At 36.7% G+C, this 15,937-nt stretch overlaps 1 protein-coding gene across 1 annotated transcript in view; it reads right to left on the reverse strand.

Annotated features, from left to right (window-relative positions):
- Window positions 1-14,235, reverse strand: part of LOC108544322 (rho GTPase-activating protein 15) — a 143,102-nt gene extending 128,867 nt beyond the window's left edge. Inside the window, exons 1-2 of the mRNA XM_017895393.1 lie at window positions 14,217-14,235; window positions 9,696-9,830 (exon numbers count right to left, since the gene is read on the reverse strand). Of these exons, the coding sequence (XP_017750882.1) occupies window positions 9,696-9,765 (70 nt within the window). The 5' untranslated portion in view covers window positions 9,766-9,830; window positions 14,217-14,235. The remainder of the gene's footprint in view (window positions 1-9,695; window positions 9,831-14,216) is intronic.
- Between the last annotated feature and the right edge of the window lie 1,702 nt (window positions 14,236-15,937).

The following is a 15,937-nucleotide window of genomic DNA, read 5'->3' on the forward strand; positions in this document are numbered from 1 at the left end:
AGGAGAGCCCATTCTCCTAGAGATGGCCTGAGCCAGAGTTGGGGGTAAGTGGGCAGATATTTTGGAAGACTCATCAGCGGTGATCATAATGTGGTGTCAAGCAAGGCATAAGAAATGAGGCAGAAGCCTCAGGGTGGGATAGAAGGCCTCCCAACCTTCAGTTTTATTACAATCTATTGATGCAGTGAAGTTGATAACAGGCAGTGAAAACCAGCCACTCAATTCCACTATTAGAGGAATAGGTCAAGATAACTGATTTCCACTTAAGTTTTGAGGAGAAGTTTTGCATTTTATCTATTTTTTAAAAGCAGATCTATTCAGTAAAAGTAAGGATGCTAGGGAAGCTGACTCATGAAGGCTGCCTGGCTGGTTGCTCAGCTTGAAGAGTTTATTGCTTTGAAAAAGTGACCTTAAGTAGATGGAAGAAAGGAGTGCAAGTAAAGCAAAAGTTTTAAGGAAAAGCAAAAAGAAAAGTGCCACATTTTCTAATGGAGGTGATGTCTTACCACTCAGTTAATTTCTGAGTCAAGGCCCGATTTTAATTCTTAATCACCTTCTAGTTTTACTTATAAAGGACTTTTCATTAAGCCAAATTAAGGAGATGGAGGTCCAGTTGTTTATCATCTAGCACTAAACCATTCCTACAAAAAGACACCTGTGCAAGCCATTTGGCTCTAGTCAAGTATTTTTTTTCAATTTAATTATGAATATAATTAGAATGAGTTAAGAGACAGGCTAGGCATTAGCCATAAAATTTCTGCGTGTGTGCGTGCACACACACACACACATTAAAAGCAACCACAACAAAATACTCACCAAGTCTGTGAGAATGTTAGCTTGCAGTTGGAAACAAAAAAAAAAAAAAAAAAAAGAGGGTTTGTACAAAATTTACCTTTGTTTCAAATTTCAAATTTCCTTGAAATGGTGCAATAGAGGATATTTTTATACTGCATTATTTTTACATCTCTGGTTTCTTTGTGATGAACCTTTACACCCTGCTCTTTCTCTGGTTTTAAAGCAATTTGTCACTATCATGCTTTCATGTTTAGCAACTGTTTTTAGTCAAGTGCCTTGCAAGCTCTGTTTCTTTTCTCCTAAAGAGTATCATCATGGAGTTGATGATGCATCAGAAATAGTTTGACCAAAGGGCAAGATAAAGTCAAGAGTAAAGAAAATATTTGCAGATATACTTGACTGTCTTTTCCCCCCACAATTACCTATTGAAAATATACTCTAAAGGCAAAATGGAATAAAGGCCATAGGGGGAAAAAACATTAGAACATGCAATAGGTACTTTTTGCCATAGGGCAATGTATTTAACTTAAATTATTTTTACATGATGATGGTGTGACTGACGTATAGACAGGGATATGAGTTCTGTTTAAGGACTAGGTATAGGATAATCTCTATGTTTGGTGACTAATAGTCTGCATTTCAATGGTGCTCAGTTGATCTTATGGGTGCCATTTCGCACAACTTGTTTTACTCCTTAATTAATCATCATTTAAAAAACCAGGCATTTAAAAAACACTATCTTCAAAGGCATGTGTGATCGTGGCCTTTAAATTGAAGACTTGTATGTAACATCATTACTATCTCAATTGAGCACCAACTTGCCTAATCTCTGTGTCCTATGCATACATACATTCATATGTATATGTATATATATATGAACACAATATATATGTTCATATGTTTTTATATAATTACTGTTAGATATAATATTTACTTAGTCAAGCCAGAAAAAAAACACAAAAGAGACAGTACTGGAACCATACAATTGTTTTTGATCAAGGAGTTAGCATTGACTGCATTCTAATAATGGAAAATATATGGAACATTGCCCAGGAGTGGGAGGAAAAGTTATTTTTGTATACAAAAGGCAACTTTGGAAACTTACAATTCAACAAATCAACAACTGCCAGCTCACATACCCTGATTTGATTGTTATACATTGTATATATGTATCAAACCATCATATTCTACCCCGTAAATATGTACAATTATGCATCAATTTAAAATAATAAAAGCTAAAACAGCTAGAGAAAAATTAAACACCTTAAGACAGAATATATTTAAAAATGCAAAATTCTAAAAATAATAACTGCAATGCCTGAGATTAAAAAAAATTCACTGGCTGAGACTAACAACAGAACAGATGTTGAAGAAAATAATTTTAGTGCACGAAGGCACAACAAGATCCGTAAAAGACAAAATGGACAAACTGGACTTTAGCAAAATTAAACATGTTTGCTCTTCTGAAAACCCTGTTAAAAGAAGGAAAACAAAGCCACAGAATGGGTGAAAATATTGGCAAGTTATATATTTGATAAAGAACTAACATTGAGAATATATAAGGAACTCTTGAAACTCAATAGCGAAGAAATAGTCAATTTTTTTGAAAATGTAGAAGGTTTCTGAACTGCAGAAAATAATGGAATGGTCAATAAGCACATGAAAAGATGCTTAGCATCATTAACCTTTAGTGAAATGCAAGTTAAACCACAAGATACCACTTCACACATAGAATGGCTAAAATTAAAAACACTGACCACACCAAGTGTTCCTGAGGATGTGGGTAAACTGGAACTCTCATATACTGTTGACAGGAATTGAAAAATGGTACAATGACTTTGGAAAACAGCTTAGCAATTTCTTAAAAACTTCATATATACCTACCATGTGAACAAGCTCTCTACTTCTAAGTATCACCAGGAAGACTAAAAGCATTTGTCCACACAAAAATTTGTACGTAAATGTTCACAGATTTGTAAATGCTTCACTTGTAACAATCAAAGACTAGAAACAACCCAAATATGCATCAACAAATAATCAAATTGCGTTATATTCAAATAATGAAATATTACTCATTAATAAAAAATGAACTCTTAATGTAACATGGATACATCTCAAAATAATTATATTGAATGAAAAAAGCCCCTGCCCAAAAGAGTGCATACTGTATGATTCCATTTATATAAAATTCTAGAAAATGTAAAGCTATCGATAGTGACAGAAAGCAGATCAGTGGTGGCTTGGGATGGGAGTGCACAGCAGGTGGAAAGGGGAAGCAAAGAGGATTACCAAGGATTAAGAGGAAACTTTTGGGAATAATAGGGATGTTCTTTATCTTGGTGGTGGTGCATACATTTGTCAAAACGTTGGTAAGTTACGCTTTTAAAACATGCAGTTCGTTGTATGCCAATTCTAGTAGAGCTAGAAAAAAATCCTCAATTATTAAAAGTTAAAAATAAACTATAGAAAGATGAAGGAAAGGGTGGGAAGGAGTACATGCTCACCTTATGAATGGAAGTTAGCCGATATTGTTGAATGTTGATGAAACAATAAAAAGAGGTTTAGGCATATTATTTAGCTTGCAATTATAATAATATGGCTACCATATACTAAAAGAAGTGGAGTAGAATGAAACAATATTAGGTAACGGACATTATCCATGGTTGATAAATCAAAAGTAGAGATATTATATAGAGTTATGAAAGTAACCAGAAGAGATGAAAATTAAAATCATTAAATGAGGTTTCCTCTCATGAATAGGTCAGGGGATATGATGTGATAGGGCCCAATCCATTGCTTTTCATCCTAACTTCTGTAAGATTTTTGTTTGTTGAATAGTGTAATTTGATCAAGTAAATAATTATAAGAATCTTAATAAAATTAAAATAGTTACTCATATGAAATAGAAAAGTAACTTTGTGTACATATAAATAAATTTCAAAAGATGTTGAGCAATTGATCATAGAAATCAGAGTGCAGGGTTAAAATGTACTCAGAGAAGTCAACATTTAAGGCATGAATGCTTTTAATATCTAGTACTAAATATTGAAACATCACTCACTCTTGGAAGGTTCAACTTTATTTCTAACCTAAAACTCCAATATTGAAATTTCTGACCATTAATTTAATTCTAAACTCAGCTTTTAAAATGTAGAAAAAATGCTTGTAGTCTTATATAAGATGACATAGGACATATGGGTCTTCTGTAGGATGATATAAAATACAGATATTTGGCAATAGCTATTGCTCAAGGCAATATACAATGATACAAAGTATTTATGTTTGTATTTGAATGCCAAGTCTAGTTTTTTGAGCTATGTGCATTTAGAACTCTTCTAAAAATTAATTTCTTTTTCAATCATTTACTGAGTGCCTAACATGGAGTAAGAAAATACTGTTCTATTTCATTCTCATAGTAACTTTATGAGCTAGAAATTATTGTGCAGATGATCTTTCCATTTCTCCAATATCTCCTGCTTTCTTATTTTGAGAATTAAATGAAACAATTATTAGAAATGTCAATGGGTTTTCTCCTCCCTTTCTCTTTTCAGGAACTTTGGAAAATGCAGACATTAAAACAGAAGAAAACATTGCTTGTTGTCTTTTTCCTTTGGATCTGTAGAGTTACCAGAAGAAAAAAGATGGGAACAGAGGTAAAGTTAGTACATTTCCTAGGATTTAGATCTACTGGAAATGTCTGGACCCCTGCAGGCCTCTAGCCACAAGATTGCATCACCTATCATAAAACTCCCTGGCTGTGCTTTTCTACTGAGTTCACATTTACAGTACTAATAATGCCTTCAGCACAAGTCATTTCCAGGGAATTAAGTCCTTGCAGTCAGTGGGTTAAATCCCCATGAAATAACCTGCAGGTGACCCAATTGGATTGACCTCAAGTATAGAATTTCAGATCAATAGCTGCTGTACTTGGATTCTGAGACATAAAACAATCCCTAGTGTTTTTGTTACCCCAATGAGTATTATCAGACAAGGGATTACTATGGCAATTGCAGGGTCTTATGATATTAATGGGTTTTTTTTTTTGGTCCAAAAGAAACTATTTTAAAAAGTAAATGCCTTCTGTTCACTCTTCTTGGACTATGTGATAACTTTCAAACATACAATAAAAATTATTCAGACGGCACCAGTGGTCATTAATTGCTTGTACTAGAAATAACATTTTCTCCTCAGATGCAAAGTATTCCAGTTGGATGCAAAATTCTGTTGGGTCTAACCACCTTTTAACTCTTCCATGAAAGGGTAACAGATCTCCCAATATGGGGCCAAATAAAAATGTTAATGCTTCACAAACTGGACTTGGGGGTAATAAAAAAGGGAAATAATGTTATGACAACATGTACCACGACATCAACTGACGTGATATTTTACTTGTGTGTAACCAAAAAACCATTTTAAGTATTTACACCAACAGAGAGAATTAATTTGATGCAGAGAATTGGCTGCCCATATAAAGAAGAAGCTGAGAGCCAGATAAGGAAGAGTAGAGTAATCAAGAAAGTAGACACACCAGGAAGCCACTACCTTCTCCAGGCTGGAAAAGCAAAGAAAGGAGAGTCTGTGCCACCAGATGGAAGCTGAAACCAGAGGGGGCCTGTCTGGTCAAAGCTGAAGCTGTAAAGCAGAAGGAGCCTCAGGCTGAAAAGCTACCTGAGGCAGATGGGTGGCAAGGGTGAACGGGTTGGGGATAAACTAATAAACTGCTGGCCTTTGTCTTCTCTCTCTTCCTGCTATCTCTTTCCAGTGGCTTTGACTGGGTGCAATAGCACCTCAAGAGCACATGTAAGGTTAGAGATTTCTCAAAGAACTTAAAACTGAGCTACCATTGGGCCCAGCAAGCCCATTACTGGGTATATATCCAGAAGGAAACAAATCGTTCTACCAAAAAGACACAAGCACTTGCATGTCCATCGCAGCACTATTCACAATAGCAAAGATATGGAATGAACCTAGGTGCCCAATGATGGTGGACTGGATAAAGAAAATGTGGTACATACACACAGAATAATACACAGCCATAAAAAAAAAAAAAAATGTCCTGTGGAGCAACATGGATACAGCTGGAGGCCATTATCCTAAGCAAATTAATGCAGAGAAAGAAAACCAAATACCCCAAGTTCTTATAAATGGGAGCTGAACACTGGGTACACATGGACATTAAGATGGCAACAATAGACACTGGGGACAACTAGATGGGAGAGGGAGGGAGGGGAGCAAGAGCTGAAAAACTTGGATAGTATGCTCTATACCTGGGTGATGGCATTGTTTGTACCCTAACCCTCAGCATCACGCAGTATACCCAGCTAACAAACCTGCATATGTACCTTCTTAATCTGAAATAAAAGTAAAAAAAAAAAAACACCACTAATAAAAAAAGCATCTGCAAAATACAGCTGGCTAGGACCAACCCTCCTACGGTACAGAAAATAAAAGGGAAGAACTAGAATCTGAGGACAAAGAGGCTGGGTCTGGGCCTCTTTGTCCTCAATTCATTCTCTCCTGTGAATTTACTTTACCTGGTTGGTCCCTTTCCATATAAAGCCGAAAACTCGTGAGTGGATCTGTTGAGTTTCTCACCATATAGATTTTTACAAGAGGCTATGTAAGCTATGATAAAGCCCTGCAACGGGGTATAAATGTTCTTAAAATTTTGATTTTTTTTAATACAATTGGTACACATGGAGAGAAAGTATTTCCTCTGGTGTGGTTTTTACCATTGCCAAGAAACTAGGTGGCCATTCTCTTATTGCTTAAGAATATTTAAATGTGAATTACAACCTACAGTTTTTCCTAGGTTTAGAACACAAGGACTAGCTTCGAGGTTATATAAAAAACACATGGGTTAGTAAATGTACTAACATCCAACATCATATTTCTCAGCCCCATTATGATCCCTCCATTTTACATATTAAAAAATAATGACATTCTACTATTCGGTTGTGAGTTGAAGCAAGGCTGCTGAGTGTCCTAGTCCATTTGGCCTACTATAAACCATGCCATAAATTTAGCAATTTATAAACAACAGAAATTTCTTTCTCACCGTTCTGGAGTCTTGGAAGTATGAGACCAAGTTGACAGCAGATTTAATGTATTGGTGAGGGCCCACTCTCGGCTAATAGATGGCAGCTTCTAGTTGTACCATCACATGGTGGAAGAAGATACAGGTTTCTCTTGGGCTTCTTTTATAAGGTCACTAATCCCACTCACGAGGGCTCTGCCCTAATGACCTAATCTCCATCTAAAGCCCCCATCTCTTAATACCATCACCTTGGGGGTGAGAACTTCAATATATACATTTTGATGGGACAAAAACTTTCAGACCATAATGAGAGGTGAAGCCAGCTGAAATTCCTGGGTCGAGTGGGGACTTGAAGTTTTCTTACAAGAGGATTGTAAAAACGAACAAATCAGCACTCTGTAGCTAGCAGTGGGATTGTAAATGCACCAAACAGTGCTCTGTAAAATGCACCAATCAGCAGGATTCTAAAAGTAGCCAATCATGGGGAGGATTGAAAAAAGGGTATTCTGATAGGACAGAAACAGAACACGGGAAGGGGCAAATAAGGGAATAAAAGCTGGCCATCCCAGCCAGCAGCGGCAACCCGCACAGGTTCCCATCCACCCTGTCGAAGCTTTATCCTTTCACTCTTCACAATAAACCCTGCTACCACTCACTCTTTGGGTCCGTGCCATCTTTAAGGTTGTAACACTTACCTAGAAGGTCTACGGCTCCATTCTTGAAGTCAGCCAGACCACAGACCCACCGGTAGGAACCAACTCCCGACACAATAACACTGAGTTTGATTCTCCTTGCCTTGAACAATGAAGGAAGAAGTCTCTCTCTTCTCTTCCAAATTACATTATCAAACAAAGCTCATATGGAGAAACATTGTTAGCACTGTTTGTGCACCCTCTTACATTTTTAAAGGACTTTCTTAGGCACTTTCTTATTCATTCTCATCATAACCCATTTTATAGGTGTTGGCAGAAACCCTTACCAGAGCCATCAATCCCAATAGTCTGCTGCCTGCTTCAACTCTGACATGTTCCGTTCTTATCATGCCTATATTTCTGAAATTCTATACAATTTGGACTTAAGTCTAGAATATCCCTGAGATGATCCTACTCAGAGAAATTCAAAAGACATACTCTCATGTGGGTTCTGAGGGCCTGCTTTCCATATCTCTCAAGCTAAGAAAATGACTTTCCTAATATCTTTAGAATCAGATGAACTAAAAGAAGCTTAAATGATGGTTATCCTAGTTATAGCCCCCAAACAGCACATACCAAAGTAAGTTTCCAAATGAGATCATCTTCACTTGACTGTGTGGAGATCATGATGTGAAATTATATGACTTCTTTAAATGTACACTATCAGAAATAGGCATCTAAATGCAAAGTCCCTCCAATTTCCTACCAGAACTCTGTCCCAGCATTGTAAGTTGATTGGGTGTTCCAAGACAGAATATCAGAAAAAGCTGTTACGGAAATGCCCGCTTGTTTATATTTTATTTCTTCTTTTCAAATGAAGTTAAGAGAGCCTGCGTAACTATGAAACATTGCTCTTCTGAAGAAGTAAAGGGCTCATGAGATGAAGTCATGACAAGGGATAAGAGTTCCAGCCTCAACTCAAAACCCATAGTTAGAGTATTGTTACTACATTCAACAACAACAGCAGCAGCAATAACAACAACAAAATCTGAAACTGAGCAAGCAACAAGACCTTGGGAGAGAAATTTCTTCTTTTTCTTGATACCATTTTGCCAGAGCTTTAAACAAGGGTGAAAGCTTTGTGAATGACAGAATTAGAGGGCATATTGAGGGGCTGTTTTCCAACACAGGACCCCAAAATCTCCACTTCTACTAATGGGAACACTGCACATCCAGCCATCCAAGATCAGACCTCCTGAGTACAGCAATTTTTTTTTTCTTGGAGATTTGTCTCGTTAGGATTTTAATTAAGCTCCTGCCAGGCTTGCAAAGTTTTTAATTTTACCTTTCTTTCTTCTTTCTTTTTCTTCCTTAAATCAGCTGGCTTGCCAGGAAACTTTTTCCAAGCTGTCACAGTTACAGTAAGCATACCCTAAGATATTAAATTTAGAGACATACCAGTAGTTGCTTCTCGAAGGATTAATAGCACAAGTACTCTTGCATTTGGAAAAGATTTTCATTGATTTATTCATTCATTTATTCACTTTTACTTAAGTGTGTGTGTGTTTTATGAATTAAAAAAAACAGAAAAGGAAGCTTCATGGAGTGTACAATGACTACTGGTTAGTAATAGATATAACTCACTCTCTTATAACGTCACCAGTTTAACAGAAGAAACTTGCCATTACTTAATTTGATAATCACACTGCTCATAAGCAAATTATGGCTGTTTACTAGTGTTGGTGGGTGAAGGGTGAGTGAACCAAGAGAACATGATGTCTTAGTTGATAATTTAACACATATTTCATGAAATATAATATTTAATTCACTTAGGGTTCTTTTCAAGACCCCTTTGTATTCAAACTCATTGCAATTCTGAAAGTATAAAGGCAGAGACAAGGGGTGCACACGGTGAACCCTTTAAAGCAGATTTGATGAGACACTATTTTCATTTGAGGACGCTTAAATTGACTACCTTAAATAGGATGTCATATTTTTTTTTTCCTAAAAAAAAACAAAGCAAAAAAAAAAAAAACAAAAAAACTTCAGATAATACTGCAGGGCCAGAAATAAAACAAGCCATCAAAACACAAAACGAAAACGTAAGATATGGAGCATCGGGGATACTATCTGTTCCCCATGATTATTATTATAATCATTCTTATTATTTACTTAATAATTCCAGGATGTCAGGTTATTCCACCACCTGCCCTTTTCTGTGAGGTACTTACTGATCGCTTCCACAAACCGCTCAAAGAAACTGTAAGGGAAGAGCGGCTCAGGCAGCTCCCGGAAAAACATCTTCAGTGCTCCGGTGACAACGTGGATGTCCTCCCACTGGCTGTCGTCCAAATTCAGCTTCTCTTCTGGGAAAACACGAGGAGAAATGGAACAACTGGTTTTAATGAAACAATTACAAGACACTAATTATTATGTTAATGTTTGCCTACTATCATCAGCAACCGTTAACAGCCTTCTGCACCTAGAGGTTTGGTGCTGTGCATGTTTTTTTTTTTTCCCTCCCTCTTTCCGTAGGAAGGGAACATTTTCAATGGAATACCATCTGTAGGAATGCAGCTAACAAAAAACAAGAGACACAAAGAGACAGTGCCATTGACACAGTATGTCAGATACATTTATTCCCATAATGCATCAGTATGAAAATTAGCATCACAGCTCAACATGATTCAAAGCTATTTGGTTTTGAGGCCGAGGGGCTAAGAGTTGCCAATGATGGCCGGCTCAAGGGACCAGCCTAAAGGCCTTGCTGAGCCAACAAGAGACATATGCTAAACATGGCAATAGAAAATGAGTTATTGCTTTACATGTGTTAGCCTTGCTATGTACAAGGGAATAATGGGTAACACTTTTTCCCTTTTTTTGCCTGAATATAAAGTCAGCAAGGAATAGAATACTGAGTGAGAAAGGATATTAATTCTTTCTTACTGCTTCAAAATCTTTTTTTTTTTTAGTTCTCATCTCAGTGAGGAAAATATGCCCAGCAACAATATTAGACAGACCCCTGTTGGCCTACGTAGGCTATGCAAAGCTGTCAAAAATGATAACACACTAAAGACAAACCACAAGTGCTTACCAACTCTTTTTAGAAACAACAGAAGTATTTGCTTGGGAAGCTTGAGCGAGTGGAAATGTTGAAATATTAAAGAAAGTAAAAGCCGAAATGAAGGTTGTAGTAGAAATAAAATGTTCTGGGCAATTATTTTTGTCCTTTTCACCCTCAATATGAATGTCTGGAATTAGTCTCACCCAAGAAGTGGATGCATTCACGTCTGAAAGGGACATCTTGACATAAAATGAAAAAGAAGCAAGGTACAAAGGCACTGCTGTCGAGCCAGATGATTTGTCTTTCTAAACGGGCAACATGGAAAAGGTTTTGGATTCTGGGCTTCACGAAAACTTAAACTAATCATTTTAGACAATCTGGGGGTTAACTGAAAAGCTGAGAATCCTGGCAAACACGGAGGTATTTGGTCAACTGAAAATTTGTTTCTTTACTGATGTCTTGGGCTCGCATTCACATGTCCCTTGGATGTCAGTTTTATGAATGCAGAGGAGCATTTTGCACCAAAATGTAAGAAAAGCTGAGAATTGTCACTGTAGGGATTCTCTGCATGGGCTGTTTTGCTAATAATGTTCATGTCCTTTTAAAAATATTAGCCCAAATCTTCAGCAGATCTTTTTTTTTTCTTTTTTAAATAAATGAACGATCGTTTCTAAGGCTTATAGTAAGTGGTGTTCCTGCTCAACAGTGTGTTTGCAAAGAGAAGACATGAAGGTGAATCTGTTTATTTCAGATGGGCTAATCTTTCCTTTCAGTCTTCATTCCTACCTCAATCATAACACAATAATATGATCCACAACAAAATCAGCAGAGGAGACCTTCTTTCTGCCCTGCAATCATTTTTGATTGATTGTATTCAACAATTAGTCTTTTATTTGGCTACACACTATTGAAATAGGCCGACAGCATCTTAGCAGGCCAGCTTTAAACAGTCAACTGTTAACAATAGCATCAAAAAGGGAGACCTGATGGGGTTTACTGTCACTTTAAAGAACGGGGTTTTCACATTGTTGAATTCTGTCAGATATTTTGAAATGTCCCTCTCACTATGGTGCCACACCCCCTGCGTGCCCTTATAATAAAATTGGTTTTACTCCTGATTAAATCATTTTCTCCCTACCCACTACCATACTTCTCATAATGGACCTGTGTGCTCTACAGCTGGTGTTCTTCCCATGGTACCAATTCTTACTTTATCTTTTAAGCACTTTGCTGCTAAGATCTCATGCAGAGTGCTTATGTTTTGTTAAGAGCTTCATTCTTAGAGAAATAGCTTAACACATGTTCTAAAAATGTTGTACAACTTATTGCTTAAAACACATTTAGAAAATGTATAAGTACTGTAGCTTTGGCACTGAACTTTAAGTGGAAACCTAAACACACACACACACACACACACACACACACACACAAATATCTCAACCAAAAATTTATCAGAAAAGTCCAACACAAAATGCCATTTTGAAATTGCTAAAGGAAAGTGTTCAGCAGGTAAAAAAGAGAATGATTTTAGCTTGACCAAGGAAACACCACCACCAACAAATAATGGCTTAACCAAAGGAAAACAGCATTAATATTACTCATCTCCACATTAATATCAGTTAATTCAAGTGAACATGAAAATTGAATGTAGTGATAAAGAAAATTTACCAATGAATAGATACCATTTGATTATATCTACTTAAAATACCATATAATATTAACTGTATCACCTAAACCAACATTCCTACTATAGATTCCTATGTAGTTTCCATTTAAAGAAATAATAATTTGTAGCCCTTCAGCAAATAGCTTAAATAGGCAATATGGCAAATAGTTGGAAAAGTATTTTGAAATATAATACTAATTTTATATCAAGTTTTCATAATCAACGAAGGTTAAGATCCCTTGTAAACTAGATGATGTTAAGGAAAAATTTGCAAGGTCACTGTAGTTTATCTAAACACGAAGTTATGTCCATATAGTATGCCTTCTCATGAAGCCAACCAGTCTTCAAGATGAACTAACCATAACCCTATCCTGGTGTTAACAGGCATTATTGTAAATGTATTTGCATTATTTGATAAGCATTTTCTAACTAGATTCTATACAGTGATGATGTCTTATACTTTTCCCTTTTCTAATAGTATTTCTCAAAAGCACCACACTATTGACATTTGGGGCTGGAAAATTCTTTGTGGTGGGGACTGTCTTTTACATTCTAGTATGTTTAGCAGTATCCCTGACCTTAATGCATTAGAGGCCAGTAGTATTTCCCAGTGGGGATGATAAAAATTGTGTCTAGAGATTGCCACGTATCTCCCCATCGTGCAAAATTATTCTTGGTTGAGAGCCACTATAGTGAAGTTCATAAGTGTCTATAGAAGTCACTCAACAAAGATTTATGAAGTTTACCATAGGTGGGCAGGGAACTAGAAAATTAGATACACACGTATTAATATTTCCTTAATATGAACGTAAGAGTTGGTAATTATTCTTGACAAAATCATAACTTTTTATAGAACAAAATCCATATGAACTCATTCAGGATACTTTGCAATGAAAGCAATAACCAACAATTACTTAGAGCTTACACTGTACTAGGGACTGTGCTATGCACTCTACATTCATTATCTAATTTAATGTTTTCAGCAAGGTAATGAGGAAGATGCTACTGTTATCATCATATCCATTTTACAGATAGGGAAAGTGAGGCATAGGTACATTAAACAATTTTCCCATGGCTGCCAAGTGATGAAACCAGGATAAAGAGCCAGTAAGCCCCCACTATGTTTAAAATCACTGTGTTCAGACTTAATCTTGGCTGACAGAAGCAGAAAGGGAAAAGGCAAATAAACAGTAATTGCGAATGGTAGTTGATTGACTATTATGTCAAGATTGTAATTTTTACATTTTACCCTTAAATGTCTTACTTGAGGCTATGCTTTTACCTGTAAACTGACTCTCATCTTTGGTAATTACTGACTTGTAGAAGGCACAGATTCTTATATAAACAGATACAAAACAAATTGATAATAAAAAGCAACTGCATTAGGAAATGGGCAGAGATGGAGCAAATTGTTAGGTAGCAATGGAGTGAAGAGGAAATATGATAGAGTAGGAAAAAGACCATACAAAACACCCATTCCAGGACTGGATTCACCACTAATTCATTGTATATCTATCTATCTATTTATTTATTTATTTGTAAAATGAAGATAAAAGGATAATTGTTGGTATCAAATGGGAAAATGTATCTGAAAAACATTTTAAAGCATAAGGAAACAAACATATCCAATATGTCACCAGAATGAGGCAGGTGAATAAAGGCCAAAATGGTAAAATAAAAAAGAGACTAAGGCAACTGAAACATTGAACAAACTTTGTAAGCCAGCATGGTTGTTTTAGAGGATTTATCTCAGTGTGATGCAGTTTCTTGAATGGGATCAACAAAAACTACATTGCTATAAAGAACTACCTGGGCCTGGCTAATTTACAAAGAAAAGAAGTTTAATTGGCTCATGGTTCTGCAGTCTGTAGAGGAAGCATAACTGGGGAGGCCTCAGTAAACTTCCAATCATGGGAGAAGGTGAAGGGGAAGCAAGCACATCTTCACATGGCCAGTAGCAGAGAAAAAGTGAAGAGGAAAGTGCTACACACTTTTAAACAGCCAGATCTTGTGAGAACTTACTATCACGAGGACAGCAAGAGGGATATCCATCTCCACGATCCAATCACCTCCCACCAGGTCCTTCCACCAACACTGGGGATTACAATTCAACACAATTCAACATGACATCTGGGTAGGGACACAGAGCCAAAGCATATCACATGTTGTAGTCCAATCCTAGGAAGACGTCTGGTTGAACCACAATGTCTCACAATCCTTTTAATCTGTGCTGGTTTCTCCTGGCCCTCTAATTAGGTTATCTTAAATTCATTTTGGTTATGGTTTTGCCTTAAAGCATATAAACAGAATTAAAGATAGGTTAAGCTCTACAATGCAAATACCACGTAACTTTTATGAGATCACACACATACACACACAACCTAAATGTTGTACCCAAGCAAGGTTATCTTGAAATGCTCTTTCTTGAAGAGTCTTTAGGACACATTTTAAGTAAAAACTTATTTATATCAAGCTTTAAAAATATATTTGAAAGAAAAAATTTGACAGTAGCTATTAGGAACAATTTTTCTTAAAAAGAAGAACTGAAGGATGAACCTTTGATAGCCATAGTAGGTCAATGGTAGTTTCCAAGGAAAAGGGGGCATTTAAATATCATTAAGTTTCATTACTGTCCAGGTACAACAGCTCATGCCTGTAATACCAGCACTTTGGGAGGCTGAGGTGGGCAGATCACCTGAGGCCAGGAGTTTGAGACCAGCCTGGCCAAAATGGTGAAACCCTGTCTGCACTAAAGATAACAAAAATTAGCCAGGCATGGTGGCATGCCTGTAATCCCAGCTACTCAGGAGGCTGAGGCAGGAGAATTGGGAGGTAGAGGTTGTAGTGAGCCAAGATCACGCCACTGCACTCCAGCCACCTCAGTGATGGAGTGAGACTCCATATCAAAGGAAAAAAAAAATGAGTTTACCAGTTTCCTCTTGTATTATATATTGCTCTGTAGATGTTGGTATATATAACCAGCAGCTGTGATATCAGGTTCAATTTTAACTAGACTCAAACTGTCTTAACCTAGTCTTTGTTGAAATGTGCTTGCACTTGGACTATCCTGAATAGAAGAGTAACCGAGTCAAGAAAGAAAATCTTCTTTATATGTTGAAAATCAAGTGCTTGTTTACCTCGTAACAGTTTTCATAGCACTTTTAAAACCTCTTTCCAACTTTTATTTTATTGTTGCAATTTTAAAAGGAGGAAGAGACACCCTAGCTTTCCCAGGATACAGAGAGAATAGCCCTGATCACATTAATACAGTGAAAAGAACCTGTTACACTATGAAACTCTCGTAAAGGATGATGTCCCTGCTTCCAGCACAGATGACCATTTGGATCTCTTATCTAAAAGGCCTGCTGGATACATGAAAGTCATATCCCAAATGAAAGAGATGCCAGAGGGATGATCGATCCAAAACATAATATGTTTGGCCCTAAAATCAAATGGAAAGATTAGATATTAAAGTAGATAAAACGACACTGTTTATAAGGATATAGAAGATTTTTAGTTTAGCATTTAAAGGAATGGATCAAAAGGAAGTTTGTTGAATCACTCAACTAGCTCCACGTTTCCTGCTGTGCTGGCTCCTGAAAGTGATGGTTCGGTCTGATTTCTGGTGGATTAGAGTGATTCTACATTCTCAAACATGGTGATGTCAACCCTGTGCCAAAAGTAGCATCTTTCTCTGCTGCACTGGCTAAAGCTCCTCCTTCCACACCTTGGCTGTAACATGA

This window comes from Rhinopithecus bieti, unplaced genomic scaffold, assembly GCF_001698545.2.
Source record: "Rhinopithecus bieti isolate Rb0 unplaced genomic scaffold, ASM169854v2 scaffold_26061, whole genome shotgun sequence".
Lineage (NCBI taxonomy): Eukaryota > Metazoa > Chordata > Mammalia > Primates > Cercopithecidae > Rhinopithecus > Rhinopithecus bieti.